Source organism: Anneissia japonica, unplaced genomic scaffold (assembly GCF_011630105.1).
Source record: "Anneissia japonica isolate Jap-2015-1 unplaced genomic scaffold, ASM1163010v1 scaffold287990_len610157_cov183, whole genome shotgun sequence".
NCBI classification, from domain to species: Eukaryota; Metazoa; Echinodermata; class Crinoidea; order Comatulida; family Comatulidae; genus Anneissia; species Anneissia japonica.
In genome coordinates, this window is record NW_022743371.1 from 214,414 (window position 1) to 229,653 (window position 15,240).

The 15,240-nt window shown below is 34.5% G+C and overlaps 2 protein-coding genes across 4 annotated transcripts in view; one reads left to right on the forward strand and one right to left on the reverse strand.

The window, feature by feature from the left end:
* LOC117119463 (endonuclease III-like protein 1) overlaps nt 1-4,838 on the reverse strand; it is a 12,129-nt gene extending 7,291 nt beyond the window's left edge. For 2 of the 3 annotated variants that reach the window (XM_033264297.1, XM_033264298.1), the window contains exons 1-3: nt 3,690-4,838; nt 2,963-3,133; nt 2,252-2,517 (exon numbers count right to left, since the gene is read on the reverse strand). In XM_033264297.1, coding sequence (XP_033120188.1) covers nt 2,252-2,517; nt 2,963-3,133; nt 3,690-4,172 — 920 coding nt within the window. In that variant the 5' untranslated portion in view covers nt 4,173-4,838. The remainder of the gene's footprint in view (nt 1-2,251; nt 2,518-2,962; nt 3,134-3,689) is intronic. The other variant, XM_033264299.1, reaches the window with a different exon arrangement.
* A 216-nt stretch (nt 4,839-5,054) lies between these two features.
* On the forward strand, nt 5,055-14,924 carry LOC117119455 (phosphoribosyl pyrophosphate synthase-associated protein 2-like). The gene is given in 9 exon segments (XM_033264288.1): nt 5,055-5,293; nt 5,835-5,887; nt 6,159-6,225; nt 7,212-7,384; nt 9,786-9,901; nt 10,272-10,577; nt 10,579-10,728; nt 12,165-12,323; nt 14,787-14,924. Coding segments are annotated over 8 exon segments (1,092 nt in total). The 5' UTR covers nt 5,055-5,225; the 3' UTR covers nt 14,787-14,924.
* Nucleotides 14,925-15,240: the final 316 nt, after the last annotated feature.

Below are 15,240 nucleotides of genomic sequence, written 5' to 3' on the forward strand. Positions count from 1 at the left end.
TCGGTTGCTATAGTGATATGATCAGTATACGTGTGCGTATTTACACTTAGCTGTGCGTATGCTGATTTTTTTTTTATTTTTTAAATTTTTTTTATCGATAAATTACTATTATGTTAGAAAAAACTTGTTTGTAATACTATTTTGATAAACTTTCGTCAAAGAAATAAACATTTTAGCATTCGAGAGGGAATACAGTCACTGACATCCTTTTCGGTCGGTGCGTGCAGACATGTAAAATCGTGCGATTTCATAACTAGGTTATGCCTAGTAGTAGTAGTAGGAGGAGGCCTGGGCGTAGACCTACATCTAAGTTTGTTCCTTGAGTCTTTAAAATATATAAATTCCTATTAAACATTCAGTTTGTTATGTTTATGAGGGTCCATTGATTCAATGAATTCCTCAATTGTTCATAATTAATATTGAATTTGAAGTAACTTACTTCATGTCCTAATTAAGCTTGTTTTACGAAAGTTGGTTACTTTTACCCTACCTAAACCAATGCAAACAGCCCAGGAAAATTAACTCTCAGGAAAACTTTCTAAGACAAGCTGTTAGTTTAACCAAGTGGGTTGTGCCCAGTAAAACTGAACATGTTAGTTTTACAGAGCCGAAAAGCCGAATGCAAACACATGTTTCAAATAAACTTCAAATCAAGCATTACTTAATGGAGATATCACAGATGAATAGCCTCAATAGTTCATTTTCATGGCTTTTTTTTCTTACCACTTTTTGCAGTAAAACTGACCGACTGAAAAACACAAGTGCTGACAGTGATAAAATTTACTCATTGGAATATTACCCAGCACCCATGGTCTCGGTAAAATTTTCCCCATTTTAAGTCCAGTGCAATTGCGGTTTTACAGTATAACTAGAAGTTTTCATAACTGTGTTCAATGATAGAGGGCAGCAAACATTTTTCTGGCTACCAAAAAATAGGAAGTTTGAATACCGAAGCCCTGTCCAGACTATCAAATTTAAAATATTTGACAAAAACATGTGACATGCCTAAATATGGTCATGATGACATCACATCATGACCATATATAGGCATATGATGACTATATTTGGGCATACAACAGTTTTTTTTTGTCAAATTTGATAATGTGGACAGAGCTTAAGAGATATAGGCTATGTTCTCACACGGCAGCTAACGGTTAGCAGGATCTGGATCCTGCTAACCGTTAGCTGCCGTGCGTCGATACGGCATAACTGCCGGGCCCTAGGTAAAATTGGTAAAAATGCACCTGATCGAACCTAGAGACAGAACTTAAAATACCATAAACACAAATGTGTCACCCTGACCTCGCCTGGGCGAAGTGGGCGAAGGTCTGAATCCGCGTCTAGTTAGCATGAATATTGTAAGCCAGGACCCAGTAGTATTTTGTTACGTTTCTTCACAGAGGGGGGTTTGTCCGAACCCCCTGAACCCCCCTGGATCCGCCACTGCTAGGACACAAAAAAGTGATGTTTAATTGGAGGTGGTCTTAAATTGGAGGGGTCTTTAATTAGAGACGACCTGTAATTTTAAATCCTCTTTTGACATTATTTGAAAAGTTATTCAATGTCTATATCGATACATTTTAAAAATGACACTGTCTGTCATGAGCTGAATAAAAGATTGAAAAATTAATTCAATATTTAAATTGATTAATTTTTATACTTTTAATTAAAAATATGAATGTAAAAAAAAATGTCTGTCAATTAAAAGAGAGTTAAATAATACGTTTGCCATTATTTTTTGGCAGACCCTTAAATTGGCTTGTAATCAATTTGAGGAATTTTGTAGAAAAACCTCTGTAATATAAAACAGTTAAAACTACCTTTTTTCAATTGTTTCTGGTTGGAAGTTAATCACTTAATAAACTAAATTTTTGTTATTGTCTTTTTCAATATTAATTTTTTAGCAGACAGTGTATCTATTCAGAAGTTAAATACATTAGGCCATGAAAAAAAAAATAAATTGTTGATCGTCCCCTCCCTAAAGTACATAAGAAAAATCACCCGACCAACTTTTTTTTTGTATTATTACAAAAACTTACGAAATATCATTTTGTTTTGTTCGTATAAATTCCACTTAATCAAACACTACATTGGAAAATCGTTGAAGTTGGCCACCATTTACATGAGGGCTTACATTCCACGGAGAATTTGAATGGGGTGGTTTCATTACTCATTCAAAAAAAAACAACCTACCAACATTTTTCTTTAAAAAGGACGATCAACGGCCTTTTTTATAATTCTAAGTTCTCACCTTGGCAACCATTCTTCTAGGCCAATTCGCGTCCCTTCCGGAGTCTTTGTCGGTTTTTTAACCCAATTCAATCTGTTTGTAATACGATGAACATGGGTATCAACGCCAATACCTGTTAGCTTATTCCAAGCAACATCCATGATGATGTGAGCCATTTTGGGTCCAATACCAGGAAGACTTATGAGTTCCTTTAATGTTGGTGGAATGTCCGAGTTGTACTTATCTTTTAGGATTTGAGTTGTCTTCTTTATGTACTCAGCTTTTCTCTGAAATTAATCAAGTGTTTATATTTGTTAATTAAAATAATTTATTAAAAATAATTTTACATAGCCCTGAAAGTTTTTTTTTTTTTCTGGGCATATCATTAAACCTTTCACAGAATGTATCAATGATTCAACAATTCAACTGACCACGCATGCAGTCTTGCAAGTTGCAGGAGACTCCAAACTCCACAAGCAAAAAAAAAAAATCTTGTTTCAAATTTTAACCAATCCCTCAGCCATTAAAGTTGTCTGATAATTGTTTTCTTCTCTGCATCTGTCTCTGTATTTTATTATGTTTTTTTTTTTGTTACTTCAATGGTTGTTGAACTTGTAACCCTCATCGAACAATATTAGGCAATCACCCTCCCCCATCCTCTTGTTAAAAAAACTTACAACTGTAAATACAGACATATGAAGTGAGCAAAAATACATTTTTAAAAAGTCCTACTTTCCAGAAGCCAACAGGATATATAAGAAGTCCAATATCCTGCTCTGAGGTTGCCAAGATGTTTTCAACAGTCAGCCCATGCTCACGAAGACTCACCATGGCTGCCTTCGTTACCTGATCTTTGGTCTGACTTGATAACAAGAGTGACAATAACACATGGTATCGGTACACCTGGCAAAAAAATTGAGATTGGTTTTTGACATATTTGTGGCAGAGTTTTTGCAGACTTTTTTGAAATGCTGCCAAGCACACTTCCTAACCTGGTCATTTCAGATTTTGTATTGTCTAGGTAATGAAATGTTTGTGGCAAAGTTACGAAAGGTAGAAGGTGTATTATGCACTCAGGACTTAGACCCTCAACCAGAAGCGGATTGGGAAATTTATGCTTATGCACAGAAAGATTAATTGTAACTGAACATACAAGCTTCATTTTTATTTTGCCTAGTCAACCTCTCCCAATTCGACTGTGCATGATTTAGTCGAACATTTTTCACTGTTTTATGGCCTTACTTATAATACATTACAAAAAAATAAATCAATTTTTTTCATCATTGATTTTAGCGAAATAGTTACTATTTTATCAATAAAAAAAAGTTACAGTGATGGGCAGCAAAAAAGTAATTATTTCCTGATCAACCAATCCTGATCCTAACTTGTAATACTGTAGTTACAGTGCTAGGACAACATGGTGTAGGGATAGGTGCTTTTGTGAGGGGTAAAAACTAACGGCTGGTTCTGCAGATGAATCGCCTATCTTTGAAGCTCCCATTGTGTCAACAGGTGCATCTCTCATTTTCCTCATCTCTTTGATCCCTGCCAGCTGATCTCTCCAAAGTGGTGGTTGCCAGATTCCATCATCTCTGTCCAAGCCATCTGCATGCTGTTGGCCAACATCTTTTGTCACTTTCATTTTGGGGTCATTTCTTGCAAGTACTTCACTTTGTGTATCAACTACCTCATCATACTCAACCTTTATGGTTCTCTTTCTGGCAAGTTTGGTTGACAGACTACCTCGCGGTTGAACAGTTGAGTCAGGATCTCTTTTTACATGTACACTAGAAGAAGTAGATATGTTCTTTTTTAAACGTTCAGATGACCTTTTCATACAGGAATCATTTCTTGTAAAATATCTTGAAGTATTTGAAGACATTTTCCTTTCAATTTTACAATTCTGAATCAAACAGTTCAGCAGAAAAATACGTAGAAACATCAAAAAATCCAACAATCATAAATTAAAGTAAAACGAATTGCAGGCTTTGTTTAGTATGTCTTTTATATTGTAAATTACGGTACTATTATGAATTCGGTTTCTAGCTAGTTCACTTTTGATCCCTTGTTGTTCTAGCTGTTTGGAAGAAAGTGTGAACCACATTAATAAACAAGACAAATTCTTTGCAAAATCATTTCCACCTTGTTGTAGTGGTGGTAGCCTACCTAGGCATATAAACCCAGGAACTCAACCAAAAGATAAACACACTTTGAAGTGGTCTGTCTTGCGAAAATAAGCAAGAACAAGTTACTAGTACTCTACTACTAGTGGTACTAGGCCTAGGCCTCGGTAGTAGTAGTGACGGTAGCCTAGTACTAGTACTCAGTAGTAGCACTGCAGCAGGCTAGGCGCATAGTTTCTACCTAGTGCCTGAGGCTGAGGCTAGCTGGCAACAGCTTGACAGCCGAACGAAATCCATATAAAACACTGATGCGAAGTATTAGGCTGATAAATTTCTTATGTGCATTTCGTTCAAAGAATAGGTAAATGTTTCAAGAATAATTAGGCCCTGATAACCCAACCTAGCCTAGCATTCGCGTATTTGTTTTGAATTCGACATCATCCACATCATATGCGACACGTGCTTTGGTTTATGTTGATTGCAGCTTGAACTTTACAGTCTTTAATTTGTGTTAAAGATTACTTTAATAATAAATAATTATATATTTTCACTTTTAAATTCAATCGTAATATAAACTAGATTATTATTTTTATAAATAATATTATAAATTGAGTTCATTGTAACAATTAAGTAGGTTATATTTTTAATTACCAAACTCAATAACAAAAATAATGTTATCAATTATAACTGACCTCGGAAAAACATTTGATTATTGTTTGCACAGTAGATTTCAGCAGCTTGCTCGCGTTTTGGATCTTGGTTAGCGGCTGCGGTAAAGAAAGAGGTTTTCTTCGAATGGTGACTGTAAAACACGCACAATTTTGTCGTTAAGTACAAGTTGCAGGCGACAGGCCTCACTTTCTAAATCAACTATGTCAAGAGGAGGAATGGTTATATTTACAGGCAATTCTCATCCAGAATTAGCTCGTTTGATAACTACGTAAGAATGATAAACACTCACTCTGCTGACTTTGTTGCTTGTGCTAGGAAGGAGGAGGCTTAGCTTAGCCTAGGCTACCTACACTAGACTCTAGGCTAGAGTATGCTAGGCTATTGGGTGCTGGGGACTATCTGTAGAAGAGAACTAACTAAACTTTATCTAGCATAGACTCCCACCTCTGTCTTTGAGGTCGTCCCATTGGCAGCACGTTCAGACCAAACCAAAATATTTTTTTGCAATAATTTTTGTAACATTATTAATATTATTTATTTACAAAAATTATATGCTTAATTAAATAGGCCTACCAACACAATTTTAAACATGTCCAGTCAGTACTCAAACAGATAAAAAAGAAAGAGAAACATATTGGAATCAGGACAAAATGGCCTAGGTAGGCCTATCTCTTGGCCCAAAACAAAACAGTAATTGTAAAAACATCAATGCCCAAATACTGCAATTTGAATAAACCTAAATGCCAAAACTTTTCTACTTTTCTTAAATAATATACCAAGTATTATTTTATAGTGTTTTTTCCTTACAGTCGACTTTGTACTGAACTCGGAAAGGCTGAAGTTTATTTACAAGAAAACAAAGGTAGTCTGTTTTTACATTGCATTCTTTTTAAATTGGTTTTTTTTTGTAATTACATTTTTGTCCAAAATAATCAATTATAAAACATTGGTTATTATTGTTTCAAAATAATATAATTGAAAAGATATATATTAATAAGATCATTCTTACCAGAATTATGTCCAAATAAAAAAGATGGTATGGAAAATATTATACCATCAACTATAATTCTTATATATATTCTTATGTTTATTCTTATTTATATTCTTATGTGTATTCTTATTTATATTTTTAGAAACAACTGTAAATATAGATGAGTCTGTAAGAGGCAAAGATGTGTTTCTTATTCAGACTGGTTCAGAGTAAGTATCCATAGAATACATGTTAAACATTGTCAAATAAAGTGTTACCATTATCTTTTTATTATAATCATTATTGTCATCATTATCACTGTTACTGCTTTATCATTTGTTGCATTCTAAACTATTTGTATTTATACCAAATAAATATAATATGATTGTTATCAAAAATTATTCTGTTATGCTTGTCTTTATTATCACGATCATATTGACTGCTATCGTTGTCATTTTTTACTGTCATCATCATTATTACTGTCATCATCATCACCATCATCATCATTTGTTGTGTTGTAAACATGGAGTTTGTTGCAATTTTTATTATACCGGAAAGGTAAAACAATTATCATGAAAGTAATATATTATTGCAGAGTATTATGTGTACAGTAAATAGCTAATAATATATAAATAACTGAAAATATTTCATATTTTGCATTTTTTAATGGCTAAAACTCTATCCAGATTTATAGTGATGATGTGCCTATAATATGGTGATGATGTGGTGGCATCATTACCATAATAGGGCATGTCACATGTTCATTGTTAATAACATTTTCATAGTCAGAACAAAGCTTAAGAATTACAGATAAACAACAATTGCTTCCCCTTAAAAAAAATACACATTTAACGAATGATGGAGATTGACAAAAACAGGATGACCATAAGAAAATTTCAGTTATTTTTTACCATAAAACCTTGAATAGAATCCCAATGATCTTAATCTTGAGAAGAAGCCCAACTCAAAAAGAAGTCCTACTCTTTAGTTGGCAAAATAATCTCGAAAAGGAGCCCATCTCAAAGAGAAGCCCATCCAAGGGTTAAAAAAGTCCAGGGTTTTTATTTGACAAAGAGATCATTGAAGCAATAGATTACATATATAAGAAAAAATACATTAATTATTTTTTGTCAGTTTTACTACAGATGTATTATATATATTTATTATTATATATGTATTATTCTATATAATGATTATTTATTTATTTTTATTATAGTGATGTCAATAATGCCATTATGGAACTGCTTATCATGACATACGCATGCAAAACGTCGTGTGCGAAATCCATCGTCGGCGTGATTCCGTACCTCCCCTACAGCAAACAGAGTCAAATGAGAAAGAGGGGCTCAATTGTTGCTAAGTTACTAGCAACAATGTTGTCCAAAGCAGGTGAGTATTGAGTAAATGAGCTTTAAAATATGGGAGCTCAAAAAAGTGCCTAAAAATCCAGATTTTTTTTTCACTACAAATCAACAGTTTAGTGTCTTATTAATCACGTTCCAAAGTATTAGTTCTGGAAGTGGTCAACAAATTGTTTATTTAAGTTATTTTGATAGTTAATTCTATTAAACAATGTATGCACAAATAGCTTTGAAAGGCAATAATACTCAAAATCATTTTTATCTTGACTCTAAGAGTGCTTTCATTTTGCAATAACTTAGGCTTGAAATGTCCAATTTCAATGAATGACCCCTCATTTTAAAGATCACATACTCAAATATCTGAAAATACCAATAACTTGAATTTCAATTTTTACTACAACTTAACCATTTTGCCACAACATGCCTCAATTTAGAAGACTTTTTTTAACTTGTTTCTTCTCGAACATATTTTAAGATCGTTAGAGGAGGGCCGAAAAAAAATAAAAATAAAATATGTTTTCTTATTTAGCAAATGGCTTTGCCAAGAACAACCAGACAGAGGAAAGAATAAAATAGAAATGTTATTGTTGAATGTAAACAGTGTAGCAATGGGATGGTTAAATTTTTTTTAATTTATAAAATAAGGAAGAAATACACATTATTTTTTGAGATTTCAAGGCAGTGGAAGATGTAATAAAAATAGATAAAAACTTTCATTTCTGTATGAAATTTCAAATTTTTCATGGTGCTAGTTGCCCAGAAGTAAAATTTTATTTTTAATTGAAATCTTTATTGGTGGGTGGTGGGTTCGCTAAATAAATTATAAAAAAAGGCTTTTCTTATTAATTAAATGATTTGCAAAACAAAATATCAAACAGGGTGTGACTCATCCTTTACTACTACAGTGACGTTTCCCAAACTGAGGGTCGCAAAAAAAAAAAAGTGAAAAAATTACATTCTGAGAGTGGAGCCATGTAGAGGTGCTAGTCCCACCCATCGTGGGGCTGAGGTAGTAAAGTTTGTGCATCTATGTCCCTCTGGTTTCTCTATAATTTCATTTTAATATCGGGGCCTAGCCATAGTTTATCATTATTGTACAAGCCCAGTAAAGTGACTTGCAAGATTGCATTGAAATGTTTGTTGGAGCTTAGAGATTTAAGTTGTTTTTATGAAAAAAATCTAGGTTTTATTACCATTCAACAAGTGACTCACCACCCACAGGATGGAAGTGATGCTTGAGTCTCATTATGTGGCTTAGGGGCTTAGGAAGTGGAGTTGTTTTTAGTTGCGGCAAAAATTCCTGGCCTGTGACAAAGGTGGAACCCTAGACCCTCCTACTGTAGAATTGGGAGGCAAACGTCTTAACCACAAAGTGACACCTCCACAGTCATTATTATCATTATTATGTGCATACGAGAAACACTGTTTTCCTGTAAAAACCACTTATTTCCACTGGGGTCCTTACAGAGAGAGTAGATTTACGTTGGGTCTATATTAGTATTTCTTAAATTGTTTTTTTAGGAATTGAAATAATATGAATATAATTTGATGCAATTTTTCTAATGATATTAAAAAACATGCGGTTTTGGCAAATTCATGGGGGAGCTGACTGCCTCCCCCCCCCCCCCTAAATTTTTCAAAATTATTAAAAATAATAATAATAGTTGGATTTGTATAGCGCATCATGCGAAAAAGCCTCTATGCGCTTGGTGATTGAGCTCTTTGAGTTTGACATTTTGAAAAAAAGTTTGTTATTTTATGAAACTAAAAAACCTACTCCTTAAACTAAAACATGGTTGGCCGTTGGCTCCGAGGAGTTCATCCGCCCATTGTTCAGCTGTTTTTTTTCATGCTGCTGGGTGTCCATCCACCCTCCCATCGGCGGCCGCTAAAGACCACCAGATGGGGTTGCCGGAATTAGTCACCGACGACTCAACTGGATACAGTTTATAACATCGTACCCAGGAAACTATAATTTAAAAGAAAGTGTGAAAAAGAAAATTGCATTTATTTCAATTTAAGTCAGAGAGCACTGGCCATCTACAGGTCTCATAAATTTTCTTGCCTGAACCCTTAACAATGGTGGGACTGAGTTGGCTTAGATTCACATTCTGTGAAAGTCCCTCCCTGGGCTTTCGCTATTTCATATTCCTGGATCTTCCACTGAGTAAGAACAGTGTAGCAGCATTACGTTGCCTGTACAAGTAATGCCTCATGCTTCCTTGGGCTGTGTACTGTTATTTTTTTTTTCTTTAGCACTACGATCTTAATTTATACATATTCGCAGCATGTATGTATGTGATACTTAAGTGAATTTCACATAATTAATGAATAAATTAATTTAATCAGAATTTGATTGCTGTTTGTTGATCGGTTGGTTTTCTTTAGAATTTCATTAATTCTGACTGTTGATTGGTTGATTTCAATAGGTATGAACCACATAATTACAATGGATTTACACCATAAGGAAGTGCAGGGCTTCTTTGATATTCCTGTGGACAATTTGAGAGCATCACCCTTCATTGTACAATATATACAAGAAAATGTAAGTAATTAGATTAATTGATGGTGATAGAAATGAATAATAATTATGCAAATGATAATAATGTTGACAACATTAATGGTAATAAACAGGGGTGGGCATATAAATGTGTCAGTGTGCAAAGTGAATTTTTGACTTAAGTCTGATGACTACACATGCACTTAGATGTTTCCATTGTGCTTCCAAAAACTGTTTGGACTGCTTTTATGCCACTGTATGCTCAGTTCTAATATTATTGTTTATTATCGGTCTTGGGCTGCATTTGACCTGTGGGCCACACTTTACCCAATTGAGATCTAAAACATACCAGGGAATAGCTGTGGACATGCTTCCTTTGTAGAAATCATAACCAAAGTGTTATTATTCCCAACAGATTCCAGACTGGCGGAACGCAGTGATAGTTGCAAGAAATCCAGCTGCTGCAAAGCGAGCCACCTCCTTTGCAGACCGGTTACGCTTAGGCCTAGCAGTTATCCATGGGGAACATAAAGAAACAGAATCGGAGCACATTGATGGTAGACACTCTCCGCCAACTGTGAGAACAGTGGATGGAATGCAGATGCTCCCAGGTGCTAACTTAATACGTAGACAAATTATATATCACAGGTCCCATGTCTTTATTCTCATTATCATAATCAAAATCATATCACTCATAATCCTGAAATCAATCGTTCTATTTGCAGGATGATATGATAGATCAAGCTGAATCATTTGTAGCAGCAGCGGAGATCCTAAAAGAACGAGGTGCTTACAAAATTTACGCGATGGCGACCCACGGGTTGCTGTCAGCAGACGCACCAAAACAAATTGAAGAATCTTGCATCGATGAGGTAATGTTGTTATGAAAATTTAAATTTTTTGCTTGTTATTCAATTTTGGATGATTTTTGAAGCTCTGTCTGCACTGTTGTATGCCCATATATAGTCATGATGTGCCTATATATGGGCATGATGTGATGTCATCATGACCATATTTAGGCATTTCACAGGTTTTTGTGACAAAATTTGATAGTCTGGACTGAAATTTAGGTATGTGACAATTAGAGATTGTCACTTAACAAGAATAATAATCACGCTTCTCAGATTTTCAAGGAGATTAATGAAATGCTTGGTTATTGTTTTTGGTGTGTGTTCATTTTTTTGTTAAATATTTAATTAATTTTTTATTTTATTTTGCTAGGTTTATATATTTGATCAGTGGCGGACCGTCAAGGGATGCTCTGCATACCCATGCTAAAACTCCAAATAAACATTTTATTGTGCCTTTTCTCCGATTTATTTAGCATTTCTTTAAAAAATTTAGGTTGTTATAGAAGATTTTGGCCTTAATTTTCTGACTTGATTGCTATAATTTCATTGGAATTGCTGAGTTAGTATTAATATTTTTTCAGTCTTTATTCCTACATTAGTATTTGAGACAGTGGGTATTCAGAATAGGGCTTATCACTTAGCTGCTTAGAGTTTCTGCATGGTTGGTGTTTTCAATACCAGCCAATGCCTGTTCGAGTCAACAGTAGTGGTAGTATACCTTATAATGCTAAACTTTGCTATTCTTCCAACCACATGGTGGCGTTAGAATAGCAAATTTAACACTAGTTTGAAAGCACTGCTTCCATTTAAATATGTGCGCATGCTCCTCTTCTCACTGGTTCTCTAAAGTACTGTTTTAATATTAGGGAGATTTCGATTGCACGACAACTTGTAATGGTTAATGGTAGGATATATGTAGAGTGCCCTCCACAATAAAAATCGTGTCAAGGCACTGATGTATTCAGACCATCGCCCGATATATTTCGTTTCTAAGATCTCAATATTATAAATTTGCTTGCAGATGACCAGAACAGATGAAACTTGATTTATTTTAATTTTAATTTGTTAAACCATAGAGAAAATAGAACATATTTTATTACGTAACTATGAGAGAATTGCGATCGCATTATCTGTACCTTTGATCATAGATCACTATTAGTCCTTGTGTTCTATTTTCTATAATGGTTAAACGTAGAGGAATAAAAAATCTTTTGAGGAAAAGAAATTACAACCATATATAGGAATAAAAAGAAAATGTATTAACATATATTTGTATTTAGACATTATATAATGCAGTCTTTGATTGTAGGCTAATAGAATTGAATTTTTCCCCTGGGAGTAGCAGCCGCCAGCATACCCTAAATTTTACCCTGCGGTCCGCCACTGTATTTGATTTGAGGGCATTGTTGAGGGCATTATTGGTATTAGTGCATGCTAACCTCTGTATTATTCCTCAGGTGATTGTGACTAACACGTTACATCATGAGCTGCAGAAACTGCAGTGCTCTAAAATCAAGACAATTGATATCTCCCAAGCGCTGGCGGAAGCAGTCCGTCGAATTCACCACAACGAATCGATGTCATACCTCTTTCGCAATATCTCAATGGATGACTAGGTATTTTATGGTGTGTCATAAATTAACTAGTTTCATCTAAATTTATGCGAGTACTAATTAAAAAACATTTTTTTCTTGTGGTGTGTTGGGGGAGGAGGTGTGGTGTGTTTTAGCGAATGTCTATAGTGACGAGCAAGGGTCTTGGGATGGTTTTTAAGTGCCTTTGGGAAGAGTAAATGTCTTCTAAGGGACTCCACAGGATGTAAATCCCCTTCTTAACACTAGTTCTTAATGTTCTTGTCTTTCTCAAATTGTTTTATATTGTATGTTTCATGTATGGTACTATCATAATAAATCGAATCAAATAAAACCTGCTTAATCCATGTAAACCAGGTTCCTTTAAATTGGAATTAGCTAGTTTGACAGCATTTTGAATAATAATTAACATAATTCTATTTGTTATAATTATAATTAAATTATTAAATGGTTTCGTTCATTTATATCAGTTATTGTATCGTAATCATAATTTATTGGAATTTACATCTAACCAATTATGTGTTTGTTGTGAACAAGATTGTGTATTGCAGGTTATGACAATTCACTTTGTCTGACTAAGATTCTAACTTCTTAATTCACTAATTTACTTCAGAGAATTCACCCAAATAAAGAAAAAGATCTTGCAATGGAGTTGAATAGCTTAATGTTTAAGATGCTTGCCTTCCAATCCCAGAGTCCTGGGTTCAATACCTGTCACAGCAGGAATTTTTCTGGCAACCAAAAACAACTCCACTCCCTAAGCCTCATAAAGAGACTTAGTTTATAAAGCATCGCTCCATCCTCTAAGTGGCAAGTGTACTTGCCTTTGGACGTGAAGGAAATAAAATAATCAAATAGATAGACAAAATGTAAAACACTAAATAATAACAAAATATAACTTCATGTTTGGGAGTCTAGAAAGTTGTAATTAGCAATGCTCATAAAAAAGGGGTTGAGGTCTGTGCTATACCCATATGAGTATCTCTAGATACGTCTCCAGATGTCAAAACTTTTGTCCTCGCATTACTAAAAGCATGTAGATTACCATAATATTAAAGTCATCATTGGTTCCCCTGTGTTTATTGTGGAGGTTTTTAAAAGACATCTAATATTATTTTGTTACGTATGGTGATACCCATCGACTCCTGAATTCAGGGAGACATTTGATAATACAGACTACAGATGGGAGATTCTGACTTCCTCCCGGGAATGTGGGACGCCATCCCTAATTCTTTCTAGACTCTTACAGTCTTTCGGAGGGATATGAACAGGTGGCCTTAAGGGTAGCTGGGAAGCTGTGGGATTGTCGTACAAGACCTTTATTAAAGAATTCATCACATACATAAATTTTCTTGTCACCTTCAGTATATGTATTGTGAAATCTTGAATAGAAGCCCTATGGGCTTAATCTTGAGATGAAGCCCATCTTGAATTGAAGCCCTCTTTCAATTTGCTGAAGTAGCCTCAAAAAGAAGCCCATCTCGAAAAAAAAACCCATGGGCTTCTTTTCAAGATAGCATAGGCTTTTTTTGAGATAGTACAGTACATACGCTGTACATGAATTTCAAGGATATAAAAAAAAATTTTAAACATGCTTTTATATAGTAGTTTAGGTGATTTAATGCTGGTTAATACACTCCATGACACAGATTGATGTTCCAGTGACCCTATTTATTTTTTTTTATAGAAGTAATTCCCAAAATTTACAGCACTCATTTTACTTTGCAAAAGTAGCCTTGAAAAGAAGCCCATCCAAAGTTCACAAAAAAAAGCACAGCAGCCCAGGGCTTCAATTCGAGGTTTTGCAGTATGGAAATCATTGTAATGTAATCGTAAACAATAACAATTGCACATAAAGGTTATATAAATTTTTGTTTTTGTTTCTAGCTATTTAAATCATTTATTTACTAACATGAAGTGTAACAGCATTAATCGTTTATTCAAGGGAGGCATTTATTCCAAATGAGGCTCTGAAGGGGGCGTTCATTTAAAGGGAGAGGGGGCGTTATATTTGAATTGCCATACTTATTTTGTAAAAGTAAATTATTACCTTATTAAGAAAGAAAAAAATTGAATTGTTTTGATCAGTGTTCATTTGGAAGTGGATGGATTGTTTGTTTAATTGTTTTTTTATCAAATAGCTTGGTGGTTATGCTTGCATTCCAATCCTAGGCTCCTGGGATCAATTCCTGTCATGGTAACAGGATTTTTTTCTCACAAACAAAACAACTCCACTCCCTAAGCCTCATAATGAGACTTAGTTTATGTACAGCATCTTGTGCTTATGTTTGCCTTGTGATGGGATTGCCACTTTGAACGTTCACCGCTTGCCATATACTTGGTCTAAAAGCTAAACAAGGGGGATTCCAATGTTTTTTTTAATTGTTTTTTCCAGATTTTATCATGGGCAGTATACTAGCTGCCAAAATTGTAACATTTGTATTGAAGAGCAACTCATTTATCTATTTCTATCTCCTTTACTTCCAGATTGTGATTACAAATACAATAGGCCAGGAGTTGCATCGCTTACAGTGTTCTAAACTACGAATTGTTGATGTAAGCCAGATACTAGCAGAATCTGTCAGACGAATACACAATGGCGAGTCCATGTCATATCTCTTCAGGAATATTCCATTAGAGGACTAGGGGTTGGTTGATCTACATATTCAGAGAAAATAATGCTCAATTTGGAAGGACTTCTCGTTGACCATCACCTTTGCACCCCTTTCAACCAGAATGGAGGGCTCAAGGGTCATATCAGTATTTTGTGGATGTGTGTTTAGATTTGTGGTGCTAGTAAATATTCAAATTACCATTGCCACCTGCACTTTTTGATAGTAGTTAATCCCAGGTGTTGCAAACTCACCAATTTGCTTGTGCTTGTAACTTCATCAATTTTTTATCCGATCCAATTCATGTATGTAGTGGTGGATATCTGGGT